Source organism: Palaemon carinicauda, chromosome 31, assembly GCF_036898095.1.
Source record: "Palaemon carinicauda isolate YSFRI2023 chromosome 31, ASM3689809v2, whole genome shotgun sequence".
Classification (NCBI taxonomy): domain Eukaryota; kingdom Metazoa; phylum Arthropoda; class Malacostraca; order Decapoda; family Palaemonidae; genus Palaemon; species Palaemon carinicauda.
Window position 1 is genome coordinate 77621913 of NC_090755.1, and position 20480 is coordinate 77642392.

Here is a 20480-nt window from a genome sequence, read left to right on the forward strand (position 1 = left end):
GGGAGCCTCTTGGTCATCGAGGTAGCGAACAGATCTATGGTTGGCTGACCCCACAGGGTCCAAAGTCTGCTGCAAACATTCTTGTGAAGGGTCCACTCTGTGGGGATGACCTGACCCTTCCGGCTGAGGCGATCTGCCATGACATTCATATCGCCCTGAATGAACCTCGTTACCAGCGTGAGCCTTCGATCTTTTGACCAAATGAGGAGGTCCCTTGCGATCTCGAACAACTTCCTCGAATGAGTCCCCCCCTGCTTGGAGATGTAAGCCAAGGCTGTGGTGTTGTCGGAGTTCACCTCCACCACCTTGTTTAGCTGGAGGGACTTGAAGTTTATTAAGGCCAGATGAACCGCCAACAACTCCTTGCAATTGATGTGAAGTGTCCTTTGCTCCTGATTCCATGTTCCCGAGCATTCCTGTCCGTCCAATGTCGCACCCCAGCCCGAGTCTGATGCGTCCGAGAAGAGACGGTGGTCGGGGGTCTGAACAGCTAACGAAAGACCTTCCTTGAGAAGAATGCTGTTCTTCCACCACGTTAGAGTAGACCTCATCTCTTCGGAAACAGGAACTGAGACCGTCTCTAGCGTCATGTCCTTTATCCAGTGAGCAGCTAGATGATACTGAAGGGGGCGGAGGTGGAGTCTCCCTATCTCGATGAACATGGCCAGCGATGAAAGTGTCCCTGTTAGACTCATCCACTGCCTGACTGAGCATCGGTTCCTTCTCAGCATGCTCAGGATGCACTCTAGGGCTTGGTTGATCCTTGGGGCCGACGGAAAAGCCCGAAAAGCTCGACTCTGAATCTCCATACCCAGGTAAACAATGGTCTGGGATGGGACGAGCTGGGACTTCTCTAAATTGACCAGGAGGCCCAGTTCCTTGGTCAGATCCATAGTCCATCTGAGATTCTCCAGACAGCGACGACTTGTGGGAGCTCTTAAAAGCCAGTCGTCTAAATAGAGGGAGGCTCTGATGTCTGCCAAGTGAAGGAATTTCGCAATATTCCTCATCAGTCTCGTAAACACAAGAGGTGCCGTGCTTAGGCCAAAGCACAGGGCTTGGAACTGGTACACAACCTTTCCAAAGACGAATCTTAGGAAAGGTTGGGAGTCTGGATGGATGGGGACGTGAAAGTATGCGTCTTTCAGGTCTAACGAGACCATCCAGTCCTCCTGCCTGACCGCTGCTAGGACCGACTTCGTCGTCTCCATCGTGAACGTCTGCTTGGTGACATAAGCATTGAGAGCACTGACGTCCAGCACCGGTCTCCAACCTCCTGTCTTCTTGGCTACAAGGAAGAGACGGTTGTAAAAGCCCGGGGATTGATGATCCCGGACTATGACCACTGCTTCCTTTTGTAGCAAGAGCGACACCTCTTGTTGCAACGCTAGCCTCTTGTCCTTCTCCTTGTAGTTGGGAGAGAGGTTGATGGGAGATGTAGTTAGAGGGGGATTGAGGCAGAACGGAATTCTGTATCCCTCCCTTAGCCACTTCACAGACTGATCGTCTGCACCTCTGCTCTCCCAAGCTTGCCAGAAGGTCTTGAGTCTGGCTCCTACTGCTGTCTGGAGAGGAAGGCAGTCAAAACTTGCCTTTTGCGGACTTGGAACCCTTCTTGGACTTGCCACGGTGACTGTCTGCACGGGTACCTCCTCTGCTGGAGGTTCTGCCACGAAAGGGCGGGATGAACCTAGAAGCAGGTGTATCAGCTGCTAAAGGGCGGAAGGGTCTAGGCACGGAAGGTAAGGTTTTAGCCTTACGTGCAGAAGAAGCCATGAGGTCATGCGTATCCTTCTGGATAAGAGAGGCAGCCATCCCCTTAATCAACTCCTCCGGAAACAGACACTTTGAGAGAGGAGCAAACAGCAACTCTGACCTCTGGCAAGGAGTGATACCAGCAGATAAGGAGCACAGATGTTCTCTCTTCTTGAGGACCCCTGATACATATGAAGCCGCAAGTTCACCAGACCCATCCCGTATTGCCTTGTCCATGCTGGACATGATCAGCATGGCCGAGTCCTTGTCAGAAGGGGCAGTCTTCCTGCTTAAGGCTCCCAAACACCAATCGAGGAAGTTGAATATCTCGAAGGCACGAAAGACTCCCTTCAACATATGATCAAGATCGGAAAAGGACCAGCAGATCTTCGAACGTCTCATAGCCAACCTGCGGGGAGAGTCAACCAGACTTGAGAAGTCGGCCTGGGCAGAGGCAGGAACCCCCAAGCCAGGTTCCTCTCCCGTGGCATACCAGACGCTCGACTTAGAAGCCAGCTTGGGAGGAGGAAACACAAAAGAGGTCCTTCCCAGTTGCTTCTTGGAATGCAACCAGTCCCCCATAACCCTCAAAGCTCTCCTTGATGATCTGGCGAGAACAAGCTTGGTGAAGGCAGGCGCAGCAGACTGCATGCCCATAGCAAACTCGGAGGGAGGAGAACGAGGGGTTGCAGACACAAAGTGTTCAGGATACAATTCTCTGAACAAAGCAAGGACTTTGCGAAAGTCTAAGGAGGGTGGCGAAGACTTGGGTCCTTCAACATCAGAGTGAGGATCATCCAGATGAGCAGCTTCATCCTCCGATACATCCTCATCCGAAAGTTGAGTTGTGAGTGGCAAAGGCAGAGCAGCAAGCTGAGCGGCTGAATCCTGCAGAACGGGTGCATGCGTACCTGCGGATCCATCATCATGCCTCTGCTGGACAGACTGTGAGCTGGCAACAACAAAAGCAGAGGGCCGGTGTGTGGGAGGGTCTGCGGTGGGCTGAGGAGCATGCGGTATGGTATGCAGAGCATGAGGTAAGGCATGCGGCTCATGCTGCATGGTATGCGGAGCATGCTGTAAGGTCTGCAGAGCATGCTGCATGGGCTGAGGAGAATGCCGCATAGTGCTGGAACCCGGCAACTCCTGATGCGGCAGCTCACGCATGTTAGCAGATGGTGCAGCAAGAACATGCGTCTGGCAGTGAGGACTGCGCATCGGTGGAGGAGCTCTCACAGGTGGGGTGTGGGAGCAGGCAGCCGCAGTATCTGCTGAGCGCACAACCTCTGCGGGTTGTAGGTTAACAGGAGAGGTGTTAACCTTCTCGGCATGATACTCCTGCATAAAAGCCGCAAGCTGAGACTGCATAGTCTGCAGCATGGACCACTTAGGGTCTACTGTGGTAGGAGCAACAACAGACGGAGCAGAGGCCTGTTGAGGGACCACTCTACCTCTCTTGGGAGGTGTGCAGTCATCAGATGACTGCGGCGAGTCCGAACTGACCCAGTGGCTACACCTGGGCCGTTGGACTAGCTCGGAAGGGACCTTACGTTTGAGCGGTCGTGAGACCTTGGTCCACCGTTTCCTCCTGGAAACCTCTTCCACAGACGAGGAATGTAAGGGCTCATTCGTCTGGGAGTGGAAGGGACGATCCTTAGCAGATGCGTCCGCAACCACTGAGGATACATCCGTGCGCCGATCAAGGCCTGCCGAACCCTTTGGTCCTTCGACATTGCTTCTCCCCTGGGCTTGGGAGCTTGCAAGAGGTCCCGGACTGGGAGGACGACTGGCACGCACGGATGTACCCTCATGCGCAACACTGACACTGACACTATGCACAGCACTAGCACTAACACTTCCCACGGCACTCTTCGCTTTCAGCTCTCTGACATCTGCCAAGAGCTGATTGCGGTCACTAACCAACGACTCCACCTTATCACCGAGAGCCTGAATGGCACGCAACATATCAGCCATTGCAGGCTGAGCACTCGTAGCAGGTTCGGGAGTCACCACCACAGGGGAAGGAAAAGGTTGAGGGGCATGGGGAGAGGAAAAATCCACAGAGCGAGAAGAACTCCTCCTATCTCTCTCCTTCTCTAACCTACGTGTATATCTGAGGAATTCATTAAAATCGAATTCCGAAAGCCCAGCACATTCCCCACATCGATCTTCCAATTGACAGGATTTTCCCCTACAATTGGAACATACGGTGTGAGGATTTATAGAGGCCTTCGGAAGACGCCTATTACAAGTCCTAACACTACACTGCCTGTATTTAGGAACTTGGGAATGGTCAGACATCTTGAATTTTAGAGGTAGTCAAGGGGGAATTCCAAAATAAAGCAAAGATCGTTAACCAATGAATCAAATTAATTCCAAAAGCTTGCTAAGCTAAGGATAAAGCTTCCTGAACAGCGAAGGCTAAATTTCAGAGCAAATACATCACCAAAACGTGAACAAAAGACTCCAAAATCAACAGCGTATCCATGTAGGTCTTGCCGGCGGCACGACAGAGGAAAAATTGAGGTCTTGTTGACAAGAAGTACTTGAGTACCTGACCACAGATGGCGCTGTTGTGTACACCCCCACCTGGATAGCGATCGCTGGCGTATCCCGACCGTAGATTTCTGTCGGGCAACGGAGTTGACAGCTACATGATCATCGGGTAAGATTAATATTGAAAAAAAGGGTTTAGCATGCTAAACATCTATAAAAACCATAACTTTGCTGGTGTTAATAAAAGAGCTGTAAACTGATAGTAAAAATGCATGAAAATAACCCACATAAAATTATTCTTAAAACAAATTTCAAGTTTCGTAGATTGAAACCTATGCTTCAGATATAAAGTTTTTTCACTTCCTTATACAGTACTGTATCATACTTCAATGTATTCTTGTCTTATAATATGTTGTACTAACACGGCTTTTGTCTATTTTCTCTAGGATACTTTATTTCCCAATAGTAATCAGTTACTGTACTCAAATTAATATGAAATGGTTTAAATTCCTTTCAGGAACACATAACTGAAAATTTTGGTCTTTCACCTGGAAGTGCACTCAAACTAATTCTATTTCTTAATGTACAGTACAATAACATTCACAATTATCAAAGGTTGCTTAGATAAAAAACTTTCATAGTCCAACTTACCCATAAAACAAAGCAATAGTGCTGTCCTGATAACAGCTGCATGTAAGGAATAATGCAATTAGCTTATACAACAAAAAATATTCCTCATTAAGTCAGTCATACAGAATCAAAAGAAACTTATCAGCAAATCACAATCACAGATTTCAGTAGTCTTTTAATCATTCTTTTATGACCACAAACTAGTCTCTGGTAACAAATCTACACCTACTAAATTAAAACCAATTAGCCGTACTTTACTCACTAATGAAGAGATCTCAAAACTAATTAGCATACAGTCAAATAGCTTTTATTTATTATGAAAGCAAAGAGAAAAATGATAACTCACAAGTTTCTCTAATTTCACATCAATTTATACAAGAAATAATATGGATAATTAGTTTCCATGGGATTAAGACCAATTAGATCCAGGTTTATTCCTAGAAACTTAATACAGTACATCCTTGACGCTCTAACAGCTTCAAATCACAGACATCAACTAGACATGACAAACTTATAAGAGTATATATTTTTCCTAAAATATAAACCCGAATTCTTTACTATAGGAGATATTCTAGCGCGAGCTGGAAAATAGGGCAGAAAAACCTTAACAAGGTCGTTAACGACCAGGCAGGTAGTTATCCACCTGTTAGCGGTGGGGGACTGCCGGTCGGTAGCTACTGTTTACCCTCAATCGGATTCTAACTAGGACTATTCTAGGGAGCAGTGATGGAGGGAAGATTTGTGTAAAGAATTCAGGTTTGTATGTTAGGAAAAATACAAACTCTGTTATAAGTTTGTCATTTGTTCCTACACTGATACAAACCCTCATTCTTTACTATAGGACACTTAGTCCTGAGGCTAGGGTGGCCAAGGAGTTCCCTATTCACAGCGAAGATAGTCCTCAGACTAGATTCTCTTGAAAAAAAAAATCTCCTGTAAATCTTCTTTCTTTGTAGATCTCCATAATCTTAGCACAAATGAAAGTTTGTAGCTTCGTGGAAACAAATGTTTCAGGATGAAGTGGGTTAGGAACATTCGACTCGGACCCCTTCATACTTAGGATTCCCCCGACCTTGAAAAGGGGAAACCTCTTGACCACGAGTATAACTTGTACCTAGTGAGAGGTATCAGATGAGTTTCATACCTTATTTCCATTGGCGAGTCCAGCTGAAACTGGCTACAGACTAGAATACCCAGATGAGAGGGAGAGGAAACGAAGAAGGTAGATGGATGTCCTTAAAACCTAGTGTAACACTGGATTCTCAACCAATGGCTACTGTCCCCTGAAAGGGCGTAAGGTAGCTACAGCACTTGTTGACCTGCCACAATAGGCCCTATAGAAAAGGTGTCTTGAGACCTATGCGTCACATCGCTCAAATAGTGAGCGGTGAATGTAGATTGGCGTTTCCAGACTTAAGACTTGGGAAACTGGGAAATTTCTTCTAAACGCCAGTGAGGCAGCCACTCCCCTAACTTGATGGGCTTTGGGCTTTGCTGCCTCTGCATTTCCATGAATAGTCCTCGCAATAACTTTCTTGAGCCAGAAAGAGATGGTGTTGTGAAAGAATCTCTTTTTTACCTTGGTACTAAGGAAGAGACGACGGAGACGTGGTTTGAAAGATCTGGTGCACTTCAGGTATTTCCTTAGCGCCCTGACTGGGCACAGTAACAATTGGTCTGTATCTTGAGTTACCTTACTGAGGCTGAAAAATTGAAATTCACAAAACCTCTCATCGGCAGATGAAGGATTCTGAGTCTTAGCCACAAAGCCTGGCACGAAGTTGAGAGAGACTTCCTCCCATCCCCTAGAAAGGGTGACGACGTAAGACAGACAAACCATGTAGCTCACTGACCCTTTTAGTCGAGGCCAGAGCTACCAGGAAGATGGTCTTAAGGGTCAGAAAGTAGTCTGAGGTCCCATTTAAAGGCTCATAGGGCGGACCCTTCAAGGAACGTAAGACCAAAGACACGTCCCCAGTTGGTGGTCTAATCTCAACTGGGGGGCAAGATCTCACAACACCTCGAATCAACAAGGCGATATCTTCCGAGGTGGGAAGGTCAACCCCTCTCAGTCTACAGATGAGGCTCAAGGCTGAGCGATAGCCCTTAATCGCCGAGACTGAGAGGAGCTTTTCCTCCCTGAGGTACAAAAGGAAGTCCGCCCCTAAAGGAAGAGAGGGATCGAGTGGAGACACACCTCGGCCTCTACACCAAGCTGCAAACACTTTCCATCTTGCTTGGTAGAGGATTGTAGAAGATTGGCACAGGTGTCTGCACACGTGCTCAGCAACTCTCTCTGAAAAGCCTCTGCGTCTGAGGAGTGACTGGACAGCCTCCAGGCGTGAAGCTTCAGTAAGGGAATTCTCCCGTGGGGGACACCATTGTGCGGCTGCATCAGCAGAAAGGGTTCCAGAGGAAGAAACCTTGGAACCTGAACCAGAAGGGAAAGAAGGTCTGCGTACCATTCTCAGCTCGGCCATGCCGGAGCTATTAGGGTTAGATTGCAGTTCCAGGAGATCCTGAGTTTGTTGATCACCCTTCTCAGCAGGCAAAAGGGTGGAAAGCCGTATGCATCCAGGTTGTCCCAAGAATGTTGAAGGGCGTCCTGGACCACTGGCTGATGATCTGGAACTGGAGAACCGTAGCGGGGAAGCTTCGCATTCAGAGAAGTGGCGAACAGGTCTATTGTGGGAAAACCCCACAAAGCTATTACTGCCTTCGCTACTCGAAGATCCAAAGACCATTCGCCACTCAACACTTGGTGATGCCTGCTTAGTTGATCCGCCACGATGTTTCTCCGACCCGGAATAAACCTGGCTGTAAGAAAAATGTCGTGACCTTCCACCCACTGGCAAATCTGTACTGCTAGAAGACAGAGGTCTCTTGCCAGAATACGGGTACTTTTCATATATTTAGTACATTTAGGGCCAAATATGACAAATTCGTAGATAATTTGTATTTTTCCTAACTATACAAACCTTAGCTATTTATTAGGGGTATTACTTTTGGCGTAGCTGAAATGACGAGCCATTAAAGTTTAGGGAGGGATAACTACCCACACCGCTAGTTAGCGGGAGGTAGGGGAGGGTAGCTTGCTACCGCCTCTCCCCCCTCTCACACACACCTGTGATTGAGCTCACTTTGCTTGAAGGTAGGACTTCAAGGGGGATAGTGCTGGCAGGCAAGTTTGTATAAATAACTAAGGTTTATATAGTTAGGAAAAATACAAATTATCTACGAATTTGTCATTTGTTCCGTAACTGGAATACAAACCACGCTATTTGTTAGGGGTGACTCACCAATTAGGAAGGGTGGACGTCCCTGCCAATCTGGCTTTTGGTTTTACCCGGGGGTTCCTTATCTGAGTGTGTCAGTACCCAAAAATAAGGAGTTCCTGCACCTCGCCGAAACCTTGCTACACAAGGTCAGTGGCCTACGCAAGCTGTGTGTTGAGTTATATAGAAGTGTGACCGTCCAGGTAAAGTTATCCCGAGTCTTTAGAAGGAAAAACTGTGTAACCAAGACTTTCCCAATACCACCTCGCCAGGGTATGGGGACGCAACAGTATTAGTCTTAATACTAGGTAAACAAGGGAGCATGGTTTACCTGCAGTGGCTTGAGGTCAGCTGTGCAGAGAACCCAGGATGCTGCTTTCCCCAAGAGAGGGGAAGATGAAGAAAAGAATAAGAGCCAGTCAAACCTTTTCATTCACGCAGCCTAAACCGGTTAACAATGCCCTCAACTTTCTGCTACTTGTCCAATAAGGAGCTTGAGGTCTTACACCAGCTGTTGTGCAGCCACCACAGGACCGATAGAGTCTCTGATATCGAGTCTCCTGTGGGTCACGTCTTGCAGGTAGTGGGATGTGAATGTGGTCTGACGATTCCACACCCCAGCTTGAAAAACCTGAATCACTGAGAAGTTTCTCTTGAATGCCAGGGATGTAGCTAAGGCCCTGACATCATGAGCTAATAGTGACGGAGGGCGGCCTGGATTCAATGCATGGTCTATGACCTTGCAAATTCATGCTGAGATGGTGTTCTTGGTGACCCTTCTCTTGGTCCTTCCTGTGCTGACGAATAGTGCAGGCACACGAGGACGGGCTGCAGCTGTTCTCTTAAGATACAGCCTTAAACTCCTCACTGAGCATAGTAAGAGATGGTCTGGGTCATCTGTTACAGAACGGAGACTAAAAATCCGGAAGGAGTCGAATCGTGGATCCGCTACTCCCGGGTTCTGAGTCTTAGCAATAAACTTAGGGACGAAGCTGAACATTACCTCTCCCCATCGCCTTGAATAGGCGATGTCGTATGAGAGACCATGAAGTTCACTGACTTGTTTGGCCGAAGCTACAGCTAGCAGGAACACCATCTTCCAAGTTAGATGGCGATCTGTTGCCTGGCGTAATGGTCCATAGGGAGGTCTATTAAGAGACCTGAGAACTTGAACCATGTTCCATGGGGGAGGTCTCATTTCAGACTGAGAACAGGTAAGTTCATAACTCCGTATGAGTAAGGAAAGTTCTAGCGATGAAGAAATGTCCATTCCTTTCAGTCTAAAGGCGAGGCTTAAGGCTGAGCGATAGCCTTTTACTGCCGAGACTGACAGGCGCATTTCTTCACACAAATACACGAGGAACTCCACTATCGCTGGAATAGTGGCATCGAGAGGAGAGATACCCCTCCCACAACACCAACCACAGAAGACTTTCCACATTGCCTGGTACAGTGAACCCTCGCTACTTCGCGGTTCGACCATCGCGGATTCACCACTTCGCGGATTTTTTCCATAACCCATATATATATAGTAACATATATATATATATATATATATATATATATATATATATATATATATATATATATATATATATATATATATATATATATATATATATATATATATATATATATATATATATATCTAAAGTAGGAAGATGTGATGTAGTTCTAAGGGAATAGTATGGGAAATATGTCTTGGTAATAAGCAAAGCTCTACCTCCAGTTTGTTTCTTCATTATAATCAGAGATAAATGTAAACAAAACATTGGTTGCCATTTTTTAACGTGCTTTTTAGCGTGTTTAGGAAACGCATGATATAAAATTGCCTTTAATATTTGTGCCTGTTTTAGTTTAGGGTACTGTAGTACATGCATTAAGTGTTCTGTACATTAAAGGGTAGTTTGTTAACAGTACTACGTACAAGGGAAGGTTTTAAAAGTCTGAATATACATGTTGAATAAATAGGTAAATATGGTGTCACTACTATCGCGGCCGCGTCTGGAACCTATCTACCGCGATAAACGAGGGTTCACTGTACACCGCTGCTGATGACTTTCGCAGGTATCCAGACATCCTAATCGCAACTTGTTGCGAAAATCCTCTCTGAGAGAGGAGATGCTGGATAGTCTGCAGGCGTGAAGTCGTAGCGAAGCTACGGCTTTGTGGAATATGTTGGCAAGTGGTTGTTTAAGTAGATTGTGTCGTGGAGGGAGTTCTCATGGGGGCTCCGTTAGGAGTTGCAAAAGGTCCAGAAACCATTCTGCGTGATGCCATAGCGAAGCTATGTCGGTCATTGAAAGATTGACCGATGTTCTAGCCTTGTTGAGTATCCTCCTCATCAAACAGAATGGGGGAAAGGCGTAAACGTCGATGTTGTCCCACCGTTGTTGGAATGCATCTTGCCAGAGAGCCTTGGGGTCTGGGACAGGGGAACAATACAACAGGAGCCTGAAGTTCCGGGCTATTGCGAAGAGGTCCACTGTCAGAGAACCCCACAAAGTCAGGACTTTGTTGGCTACTAGATGATCCAAAGACCACTCGGTACTCACTATCTGAGATGCTCTGCTCAGGTTGTTGGCGAGCACATTCCTTTTGCCCGGAATGAAGCGTGCCGATAGTGGTATCGAGTGGATCTCGGCCCATCTCAGTATCTCTACTGCTAGATGGGATAGGTGCTGCGAAAAAGTACCTCCTTGCTTGTTGATGTAAGCCACTACTGTGGTGTTGTCGCTCACCACCACCACTGAGTGGTCCGCCAGGAATTGTTGGAAGCGTTGAAGGGCCAGAAAGATGGCCTTCATCTCTAGGAGATTTATGTGGAAATACTTTTCTGACTAGAGGCCTGAGGTCATGTGGTGCACCACGTGGGCCCCCCATCCTTTTTTTTGAAGCGTCTTAGAATAGCATAAAATCCAGGGAGAGGACGAGAAGATCCACTCCCTTTCGTAGATTCTCGTCTACAACCCACCACTCGAGGTCTGTCAGTTCTGCTGATCCCATGGGGATCTGGATGGTTGGGGAATTGCAAGTCTGACTCCACCGGGACTTGAGTCGCCACTGGAAGGATCTCATCCTGAGGTGACTATTGGGAACTAGACGGGCCAGTGATGAAAGGTGACTGAGAAGACATAACCACGTTTGGGCTGGAAGTTCTTCTTGTCTGAGAAAAGGTCTTGCGACCTTTCTCAGCCTTGTTATCCTGTCGTCTGACGGGAAGGCTTTGTGGAGATTGGTGTCTATAATCATGCCTAGGTATACCAGTCTCTGTGTAGGAAGCAGGGATGACTTCTTGAGATTTACCATGATCCGCAGATCTTGGCAAAGTCTCAGAAGTTTGTCTCGGTGTTGAAGAAGGGTTGACACCGAGTCTGCTAGGATTAGCCAGTCGTCCAGATAACGGAGGAGACAGATGCCAATCCTGTGTGCCCAAGATGACACAAGGGCAAACACTCTGGTGAAAACTTGAGGTGCTGTGGAAAGACCGAAGCACAGCACCTTCAACTGGTACTTCCTGTTGTTTAGGCTGAATCTTAAGTACTTCCTTTAAGACGGATGGACTTGGATCTGGAAGTACGCGTCCTTTAGGTCCAGTGTACACATGAAGTCCTGAGGTCTTACCACTATATTAGATCCTTCTCTCTGGTTACGGTTCATTTCCCCTTTGCTCACACATACACCGGATATTCTGGCCTATTCTTTACATATTCTTCTCTGTCCTCATACACCTAACAACACTGTGATTACCAAACAATCCTTCTTCACCCAAGGGGTTACTTTACTGTAATTGTTCAGTGGCCAATTTCCTCTTGCTAAGGGTAGAAGAGACTCTATAGCTATGGTAAGCAGCTCTTCAAAGAGAAGGACACTTCAAAATCAAACCATTGTTCTCTAGTCTTGGGTAGTGCCATAGCCTATGTACCATGGTCTACCACTGTCTTGGGTTAGAGTTCTCTTGCTTGAGGGTACACTCGGGCATACTATTCTGTCTAATTTCTCTTCTTGTTTTGTTGAAGTTTATGTAGTTTATATAGGAGATGTTTATTTTAATGATGTTACTCTTCTTAAAATATTTTATTTTTCACATTTTCCTATCCTAATTGGGCTATTTTCCCTGTTGGAGCCCCTGGGCTTATAGCATCTTGCTTTTCCAACTAGGGTTGTAGCTTAGTAAGTAATAATAATAGTCTGACCGTGTCTGCCATCTCCATGCTGAACGGAGTTTGTTTGACAAATTTGTTCAGGGCTGAAAGGTCAATGACTGGTCTCCAGCCGCCAGACGCTTTTCTTACAAGAAAGAGTTGACTGAAGAAGCCTGGGGACCCGTCGAGGACCTCTTGGAGAGCGCCCTTCTTCAACAGGATCTGGACTTCTGCCCAAAGGGCCTGCCCCCTTGCCGATCCCATGGCAAAGGAGTCTATTGACACTGGATTCCTGGTCAGGGGAGGGAGAGATGTTATGAACGGGACGTGATATCCTAGACGAATCACGGAGATTGTCCAAGGATCGGCCCCGAGTTGCTTCCACCTGTCTGAGCAACTTTGTAGGCATCCCCCCACTGGTGGAGATGCAGGGGGAGTGCCTATCCTAGCGTTTGCGGCCTCAGCTGCTCACTCTAGGATTTTTTCCTTCCTTGGAGGACTTTTTGCCTTTCTTGTCCTTGACAGGAAAAGGCTTATTAGACATCACTGTCTTCGCTGCTGATTTCGTTGTTGTGGTGTTGGTTGGGACTGCTGAGGTACTGGAGGTTCATAGGGCTTGGATGTTAAAGCCCTATGGAGGAGGGAGTCCTGATGAGACTTCCTCCACCTAGCATCAGCAAGTTCCACGTCCTTAGGCTCAAACAGGTGGGCTCCCTCTAGACAGGAATGTCTGAGCCTAGTTATCTCGACGTTGTGGACCTGTTGGTGGAATCTCTCAGACACCGCATCTTGACGTTTCAAGATGGTGTTTGCCCACCAGTTCGAAACTTGGTGGGCAAGAAACTCGATCGTGCGAGTGCCTGAGAGAAGGAAGGTCTCCATTGCCTTCCTGGTACGCTTCTTGGAGAAATCCTCGGATTGTATCAGGATTTCCTAGGTTCCTAACCAGATATCCAGCCACAAAGTAGCCTGCATCGCATACTTTGTGACCTTTTCATGGTTAAGGACTTCAGCCGCCGAGAAAGAGACCTGCTGGCTGGAGAGTCTCTCAAGAGAGATCCCCTTGGTTAGCTCTTCCAGAGAGTGGTGAAGAGGAAGAGCTGGACTGGCCTCCTCCAGGCTCTGAAAGTACACCCTCCTCTGTTGTACACGAGGAGGTGGGAGGAGCTAGTTAGTAGATCCGGAACAGTTGGAGGAGGCAAACTCAGAGAGCTGTTGGGTGATCTTAGCCCTGGTACTCTTCAACCCCTGAGACCAGGGCAGGGCTGCACTGATCTTTGAGGGTTTCTGGGTGCCGAAGACATGGTCTAAGACCGTGTCCTTATCCTCCCGAGGGGGTATCTCTGGGTCAGAAAACCCGTTGAGAACCCTCATAAGAGCCAGGACCTGCCAGAATGCATGTTCTGACTTTTGTTGCTCTCCTTCTGATGTCGGACTTGCAGCGAAGTCTCCATCTTCCAACACCAAGAGCTCTTCTCGGGGTGGGTCGCGGATATCCCTCGAGTAGTCCCGGCAAAGGACTTTGGCAAGGTCTTGGAGTCTTTGGACTCCTTCCGAGGAAGGAGGTAGGACTACAACATCGAAGGCCGGGATGTTGTGTCCCTCCTGATCTCTGACTGTGGGGAATTCTCAGCGTGAAGGGAGGTTTCCTCCGACGGTGGAATGGAGGAGGGCCTTTCCTTGGCAAAGGGGAGGTGGGAGAGTATCCCTCGGGAGATACTGGAGGGTCTAGCCTTGATGGCCTGATCGGAGTCAGTTTCACCCTTGAGGAAGTGACAGCATCGGAAACTCCTCTTTTCCTCTTCAATGGGGTAGAGGAAGCCATGGTTCCGTGTCAAAGAGTCTAGAGCTATAGGCTGCTCAGACGAGCGGCCAGACAGGGCAGGACTGAATGCCTGTGTTACGGCTCTGACTAGGGCACTGAACCAAGGCTGGTGACTGACTGAAACACTGTCAGACAGATCCCCTGAAGGGAAAGGGACCGAAGGTTCCCTATGAGTAGTTACCGTAATTGGTGGGTCAGCCTTAGAAAAAGGCAATTTCGGGATCCTGAACCCCTCTGCTGGTGCCTGATTCCCTATTCCCGAAAGGCACACTGAAATGCATTTGCATGGAGGGGAATGAGGCGATGGTGACCTGGCCGAGTGTAGTTCCTGTGCACGTGCCTCTTGGCGCGCGAGCGGGCGAAAGTTGGCGCACGGGCGAGCGAATGAGTGGTGGCGCGTGGGCGAGAGCTGGCGCGCTGGTTAGTGTTGGCGCGCGCGTACGGGCTGGTGACTGACCGAAGCACTGTCAGACAGATCCCCTGAAGGGAAAGGGACCGAAGGTTCCCTACGAGGAGTTACCGTAATTGGTGGGTTAGCCTTAGAAGAAGGCAATTTCGGGATCCTGAACCCCTCTGCTGGTGCCTGATTCCCTCTTCCCGAAGGGCACACTGAAATGCATTTGCGGGGAGGGGAATGAGGCGATGGTGACCTGGCCGGGTGTAGTTCCTGTGCACGTGCCTGTTGGCGCGCGAGCGGGCGAAAGTTGGCGCATGGGCGAGCGTTGGCTTGCGCGTGCGTATGAGTGGTAGCGCGTGGGCGAGAGCTGGCGCGATGGCAAGTGTTGGCGAGCGCGTACGGGCAATTGCCTGAAACGCATATCCTAGTGCGTGAGCGCCGGAGGGACCTGGGACGCAGGTGAACGCTGGATTGCAGCGCGTGCGCGCAGGAGAGTGATGGCACGTAGGTGAGCGCTGGCGCGCAGGAGCTCGCTGACGTGCAGGCGAGTGCCCGCGCTGGTGCACAGGAGAGCGCTGGCGCGTAGGTGAGTGGTGACGCGCGGGAGAGCACTGGCGCGTAGGAGATCGTGGGCGCGTAGGCGCAGGAGAGCGCTGGCGTGTGGGAGACTGTGGGAGCATGGGCGCAGGAGAGCGATAACGCGCATGAGTGTTGATGCGTAAGCGCATGTTGTAGCTGCCATCTATGAGGGCGAGCAGCTAAAGGGGCGCGCCAAAGCGTTGTAGAGTGCTGACGAGCTGCTGGTGAGCGCTGATGTCCTGTAGGAGGTTGGCAAGCTGCAGGGTGATGGCGAGCAGCTGCGCACTTCGGTAGGGCCTCAAGAGGCTTTACCGGGAACTGGAACAGTGATGGAAGGTCAGCAGGTCTGATGGGTGGAAGGTCAGGAACTGGGATGTGCCCTTTGTAAGGGTGAGCATCCACCGATGGGGATCGCGAACAATTCGCAGAGAGGTCCAGGAACGAAGTCGGAGGACTAGTAGCAGGTCCAGTGACGGTCGAAGGTTGAGGGCCAGATGACTGCAGCGGAGGCTCCTCTGCAGGTGAAGGCTGCGACAACAAAGCGCCTCTTCACCGATGGTGAAGGGAGACCTCTAAGGCGAAGTGGAGGGCGAGCTTTCCGACAAAGGTGCCCTCTAGGGGCCGTTGGATCAGCAAGCGGACCATACGCCTCAGCAGTCCTCCGAAGAGGAGTCTCTATGATTGAACTTCCCCGAGGGAAAGAAACACTCGCAGGAGAGACAGACGTTGGACTTAGTTTCCCCCTCGAAGGATGTTCAGGAACGAGGGAAACTAAGTCGGCGGCAGCAACGGCTGGAGAGACAGAGGAGTCGGATGAGATCAAGGGTGACACCTCTGACGCTACAACGTCGACAAGGGCCAGAGGATCTACCTCTGACGGCGACAATGACTGCTGAACAGTGGCACCCTGGTGGATGATCTGCAGAAATGTGTCCTTGGAGGCGGACCCGAGAGCCCCAAGGGAGACCAAACCTGTAACAAAGCGGTTAGTGACAAGGCCTAACCCAGGGGAGAGGTGGGGCCGCTTCGCTATAGGAAGCAACACCATCTCTCGAGGACTGGGGTTGGCCGACATTAACTTGGTCTACACTACTACTCAACGGTCTCTTGTAAGAGGCCGAACTAGTAGGAGCTTCGGAGGAGGGTCGAGAGACAGAAGAAGAGGCCTTGGGTTTTCCTCTCTTCGAAGGAGAAATATCCCACTTAGAATTCTTCTTCCGCCGTTGCCCAAACCTCTCCCACTGGGAGGAAGATCACTTTCTACACTCCTTACACTTATTTTCACTATCACACCGTTGACCTCTGCATATAGGACAAAGGGTGTAAGGATCTGTCTCCACCACCGACTTAAAGGTGCGCATGATTGCAGAAGTCAACTTCACAAACACACACTAGAAAAAAAAAAAAAAAAATATTAATGGCTGTCTAAATAAAGGCGAAGGATGAAGAGCGGCAACGTCTGTTCACCATCCGAGCCAAAAGCAAAGTGAGTTCAATCACAGGTGTGTGTGTGTGAGTGTGTGTGTGTGTGTGTGTGTGTGTGGGGGGGGGGGAACAAGCTACTTTCCCCTACCCCCCGCTAACTAGCGGTGTGGGTAGTTAACACTCGCTAAACTTTAATGGCTCGTCATTTCAGCTACGCCGAAAGTAATACCCCTAATAAATAGCGTGGTTTGTATTCCAGTTACAGAAAAAAATCATCTTTATAATCATTTAATGTGATGTTTTTCTAGGGTCTGGAACGAATTAGGCTATTTACATGTAAAAGGTGACTCGCTACACGAAAAAATCACTTCACGAAAGCCCTTACGGAACCAATTAATTTTGTGTTGCAAGGCATCACTGTAGTCTGGGAGTCACTTCATTTTCAGCCAGTATCATCTCAGCAGTTATTCCATCGTATCCTGGGCCTTTCCCTCTCTTTAGTTTTTTGAGGATACCTTCGACTTCAAACACACTGAATTCATTCATGGTCACATCAAGATCTTCATCAGCTTCAGGTATATAAATCAAATTATTCCCTTCATATCTCCTTTTCATAACCTTACTAAAGTGTTCCTTCCAACGTTGTCTTTCTTCATCTTCTGTTGCTATAACAGATCCATCTCTCTTTTTGATGGGTATGTGCTTCTTCTTCTTAGCCCCAGTCAAGATTTCATTAATAATTCTGGTCAATACCTACAATAATTCTGAATTTGCATCATGTGGATTTGTTGAGTTTTGGTGTCAGATTTAGTTGTAATCTGATGTAAAATTATACTCAAATTTTATGTCAACAGCCTGACACAGTTTTACCTATAATCCAATTCATTCTCACACCTGACCATTGGCTGCGGTAGCAAGACTAAGACAACTGGGTATTACTTAACCCTGACTCTAATCAAAGATGTTATAATTACCAAGGGTATGGGCTCAATATATCCATAACTGTGTGCTGTCACTAGTAAACAACAGAACACCAAGTATCCATGAAATCCAAGCTAGGATGGTGTGTCATTATTCACCAAACAGATTTTTTATAGTTCTAGCCATCCTTTGCATTCGGATCTTCTCAGACTACCATTCTGTACATAGTAATATCATTACTCACCGAACAGATTTTTGATAATTCTAGCCATCCTTTGCGTTTGGATCTTCCCAGACTACCATCTTGTACATAGTAATACATATGTAGTTAACAGTAATTCTAAAAGTCTTGCCTTCTCCATCATTAGGTTCAATACTACAGTAAACAGTGTTCTAAGTTTTTTTCCAGCTCTGACTAGATTGTAGAATGATCTTCCTAACCAGGCAGGTGAAAAGGCATAACTTCAGAAGTTCAAACTTGCGGCAAACAATTTTTTTGGTTGACAGTCTGACAAGAGTCTGTCTCCATAGAGTATATATGACAATCTAGTTTCATAATTATCCTACTGATTTTGAAGATATTTTAAATTCTTTATTCATAATTTTTACTTAGGTTATTTATTTTCTTTCTTCACTGGGCTATTTTTTCGTGTTAGAGCACTTGAGCTTATAGATTCTTGCTTTTCTAACTAGGGCTTCAGCTTAGCTAGTAATACAGTTGTAGTAATAATGGCCAGCCCTGGAAGAGTCGAGCTTGACTAATGGCTGGTTAATCTCAACTTTTTAATAACTAATAACAACAAAAATAATAATAGTAACACAAAAGGTGTTTGATCAGGCAAGGCTGCTAAAATAATTTAAGGCAGCATCCTAGGTTGAGTAAGACATTATAGCATATTTAACATTTATAAATGTGATAAGACAGGCTAGGGGGTTACTGACCATATTGGCCTAATAAACTGTTTTAGACACATTTTTAATATATGTGTGGAAAACTGGCAGACTGACCTAGCCAACCATCTATAGGGTTATACCGTAGATTAGTGTAAGCTCTACGAAGTCTGGACTGTGCCACAATAAACTACGTATTTAAACCAGACTTATGCAAGGCCTTTTTTTAACAAAGTAAAACACTTACAATTTAATGCCATGGATATCATGGTCATACCAATATATCAGTGTAAGTCATGTGGTCATTTAATTTACGTCCAATTAGGTCAAAGTAAATTAACATCGACGGTCAGGAGGTCAACATAGGCAAAACAAAGAAATAACCCAGTGTCCACTCGTCAAATTAAGGTTACCTGGTCATTACTTATGTTTACATCTAACATTAAAACACAGATGGCAAAGAAAAAACATAAAGAGTCATCAAATAAACATAAATAACGGCAGTTTACAATAATAACACCAAAAAATTGACTTTTTTTTACCCTTCAGCCATTCTTATGTTGATGTAGTATTTTTCTTCTTTGACTTCTGCTGTCGTGTAAACATATGTAACAGTGCTGCCATCTGTTGGCCGAGAGTTATAACTATTAGATATATCCTTTGCAACGGCGCATCTAGTAATCTTGCGATGACTTAGATTTGAGTTTATATTTCTTTTATATTACTTTTGGTTTTATTCTGCATAATATGTGAATCTATTTTCTTATTTCTTATATTTCTTTCACTCGATAAAAAATATTCTTTCAAGCAGTATTGTAATTTTTTTGCCTTCTGCTGTCGTGTAAACATACGTAATAGTGCTGCCATCTGTTGGCCGAGTTTGATTGATATAACAGTTAACTTGACAACAATACATTTTGCCTTCTCTTTTATTTAGCATTGCTTTACAATTTGACATAATAGTTACATATGAAAAGGTTTTCAAGTACCTGGTGTATTGTAGCAATGAGGGCTGTTGTTATGGTGGTAAGCGACTCAGCTGTCAGTGTTACGTCTTAAATTCTCTCTCTCTCTCTCTCTCTCTCTCTCTCTCTCTCTCTCTCTCTCTCTCTCTCTCTCTCTCTCTCTCTCTCTCTCTCTCTCTCTCTCTCTCTCTATATATATATATATATATATATATATATATATATATATATATATATATATATATATATATATATATATATATATTTCATATCATATCATATCATTCTTGTAATAGGAAAGAACGACGTAGGTTAATACAACACTGAAAACTCTACTATGAACCACCTATGTTGTAGAAGTTACACAATGTTACCTGTTTAAAGATCACCCATGAATGGCAGAGGCAAGGGTCAGTGACAGTGTTCTAAAGACCGATTCATCCCCCAAGACCCTCTCCATCCAAGTTAGGACAAGGGAGGGCCAGATAATGGCTGCTGATGACAAAAGATACTTTACTTGCTTTAATGGCTGTTTTTTTCTGGTCCTGTACAGCAAGGGAACCCTACTCTCTACAAGACCTTTGTAGTCATTTGTCATGAATAGGGTTATTTCATTAATTAAGAGAGAGAGAGAGAGAGAGAGAGAGAGAGAGAGAGAGAGAGAGAGAGAGAGAGAGAGAGAGAGAGAGAGAGAGAGAGCTAAATTACAGTGTAGAGATTTTGTAAACAAGTACAAGACAGAAAAACACATGTAGAGAGAGTCAAATCAGGGTGGTTAACATGCATTTTTTTTATATTTTCGTAAAATATATCTAACGCAGTTTGACCGAGAAACAGGAGGTCGTTGAAGTGACAACACGACGCAGCTCTGATAAACATCAGAATTGCTTTCAAATGGAAGTGTCGCCGGAAGTCAGTTCAAGCATGTGGTGTGAACAGTGTCACCGAAAGGCTGCATATTACAGGCAGCCAACTCGGTTGCCACATCTTGAAATCTACCATTTAAAAGTAGGATGGTCTCCACATCATGCGGTCCTGTTCAGCCAGTATCCCTGTCAGAGAGGCCTGTCCGCCCTTATTGGACATGCCCTCCCATTGGGGGTCTGGAATTCACCTACTTCAGTCTAGCTTTAGAAATGGACAGAATCCCTCCATGCAACAGTCACCTGACTCTGG

At 46.7% G+C, this 20480-nt stretch overlaps 1 protein-coding gene across 3 annotated transcripts in view; it reads right to left on the minus strand.

The window, feature by feature from the left end:
• LOC137624551 (BSD domain-containing protein 1-like) overlaps positions 1-18971 on the minus strand; it is a 173690-nt gene extending 154719 nt beyond the window's left edge. Inside the window, exons 1-2 of one of the 3 annotated variants that reach the window (XM_068355441.1) lie at positions 18882-18918; positions 4903-4938 (exon numbers count right to left, since the gene is read on the minus strand). In XM_068355441.1, the coding sequence (XP_068211542.1) occupies positions 4903-4938; positions 18882-18892 (47 nt within the window). In that variant the 5' untranslated portion in view covers positions 18893-18918. Of the gene's footprint in view, positions 1-4902; positions 4939-18881 lie in introns of all 3 variants that reach the window. The other 2 variants (XM_068355443.1, XM_068355442.1) reach the window with 2 other exon arrangements.
• Positions 18972-20480: the final 1509 nt, after the last annotated feature.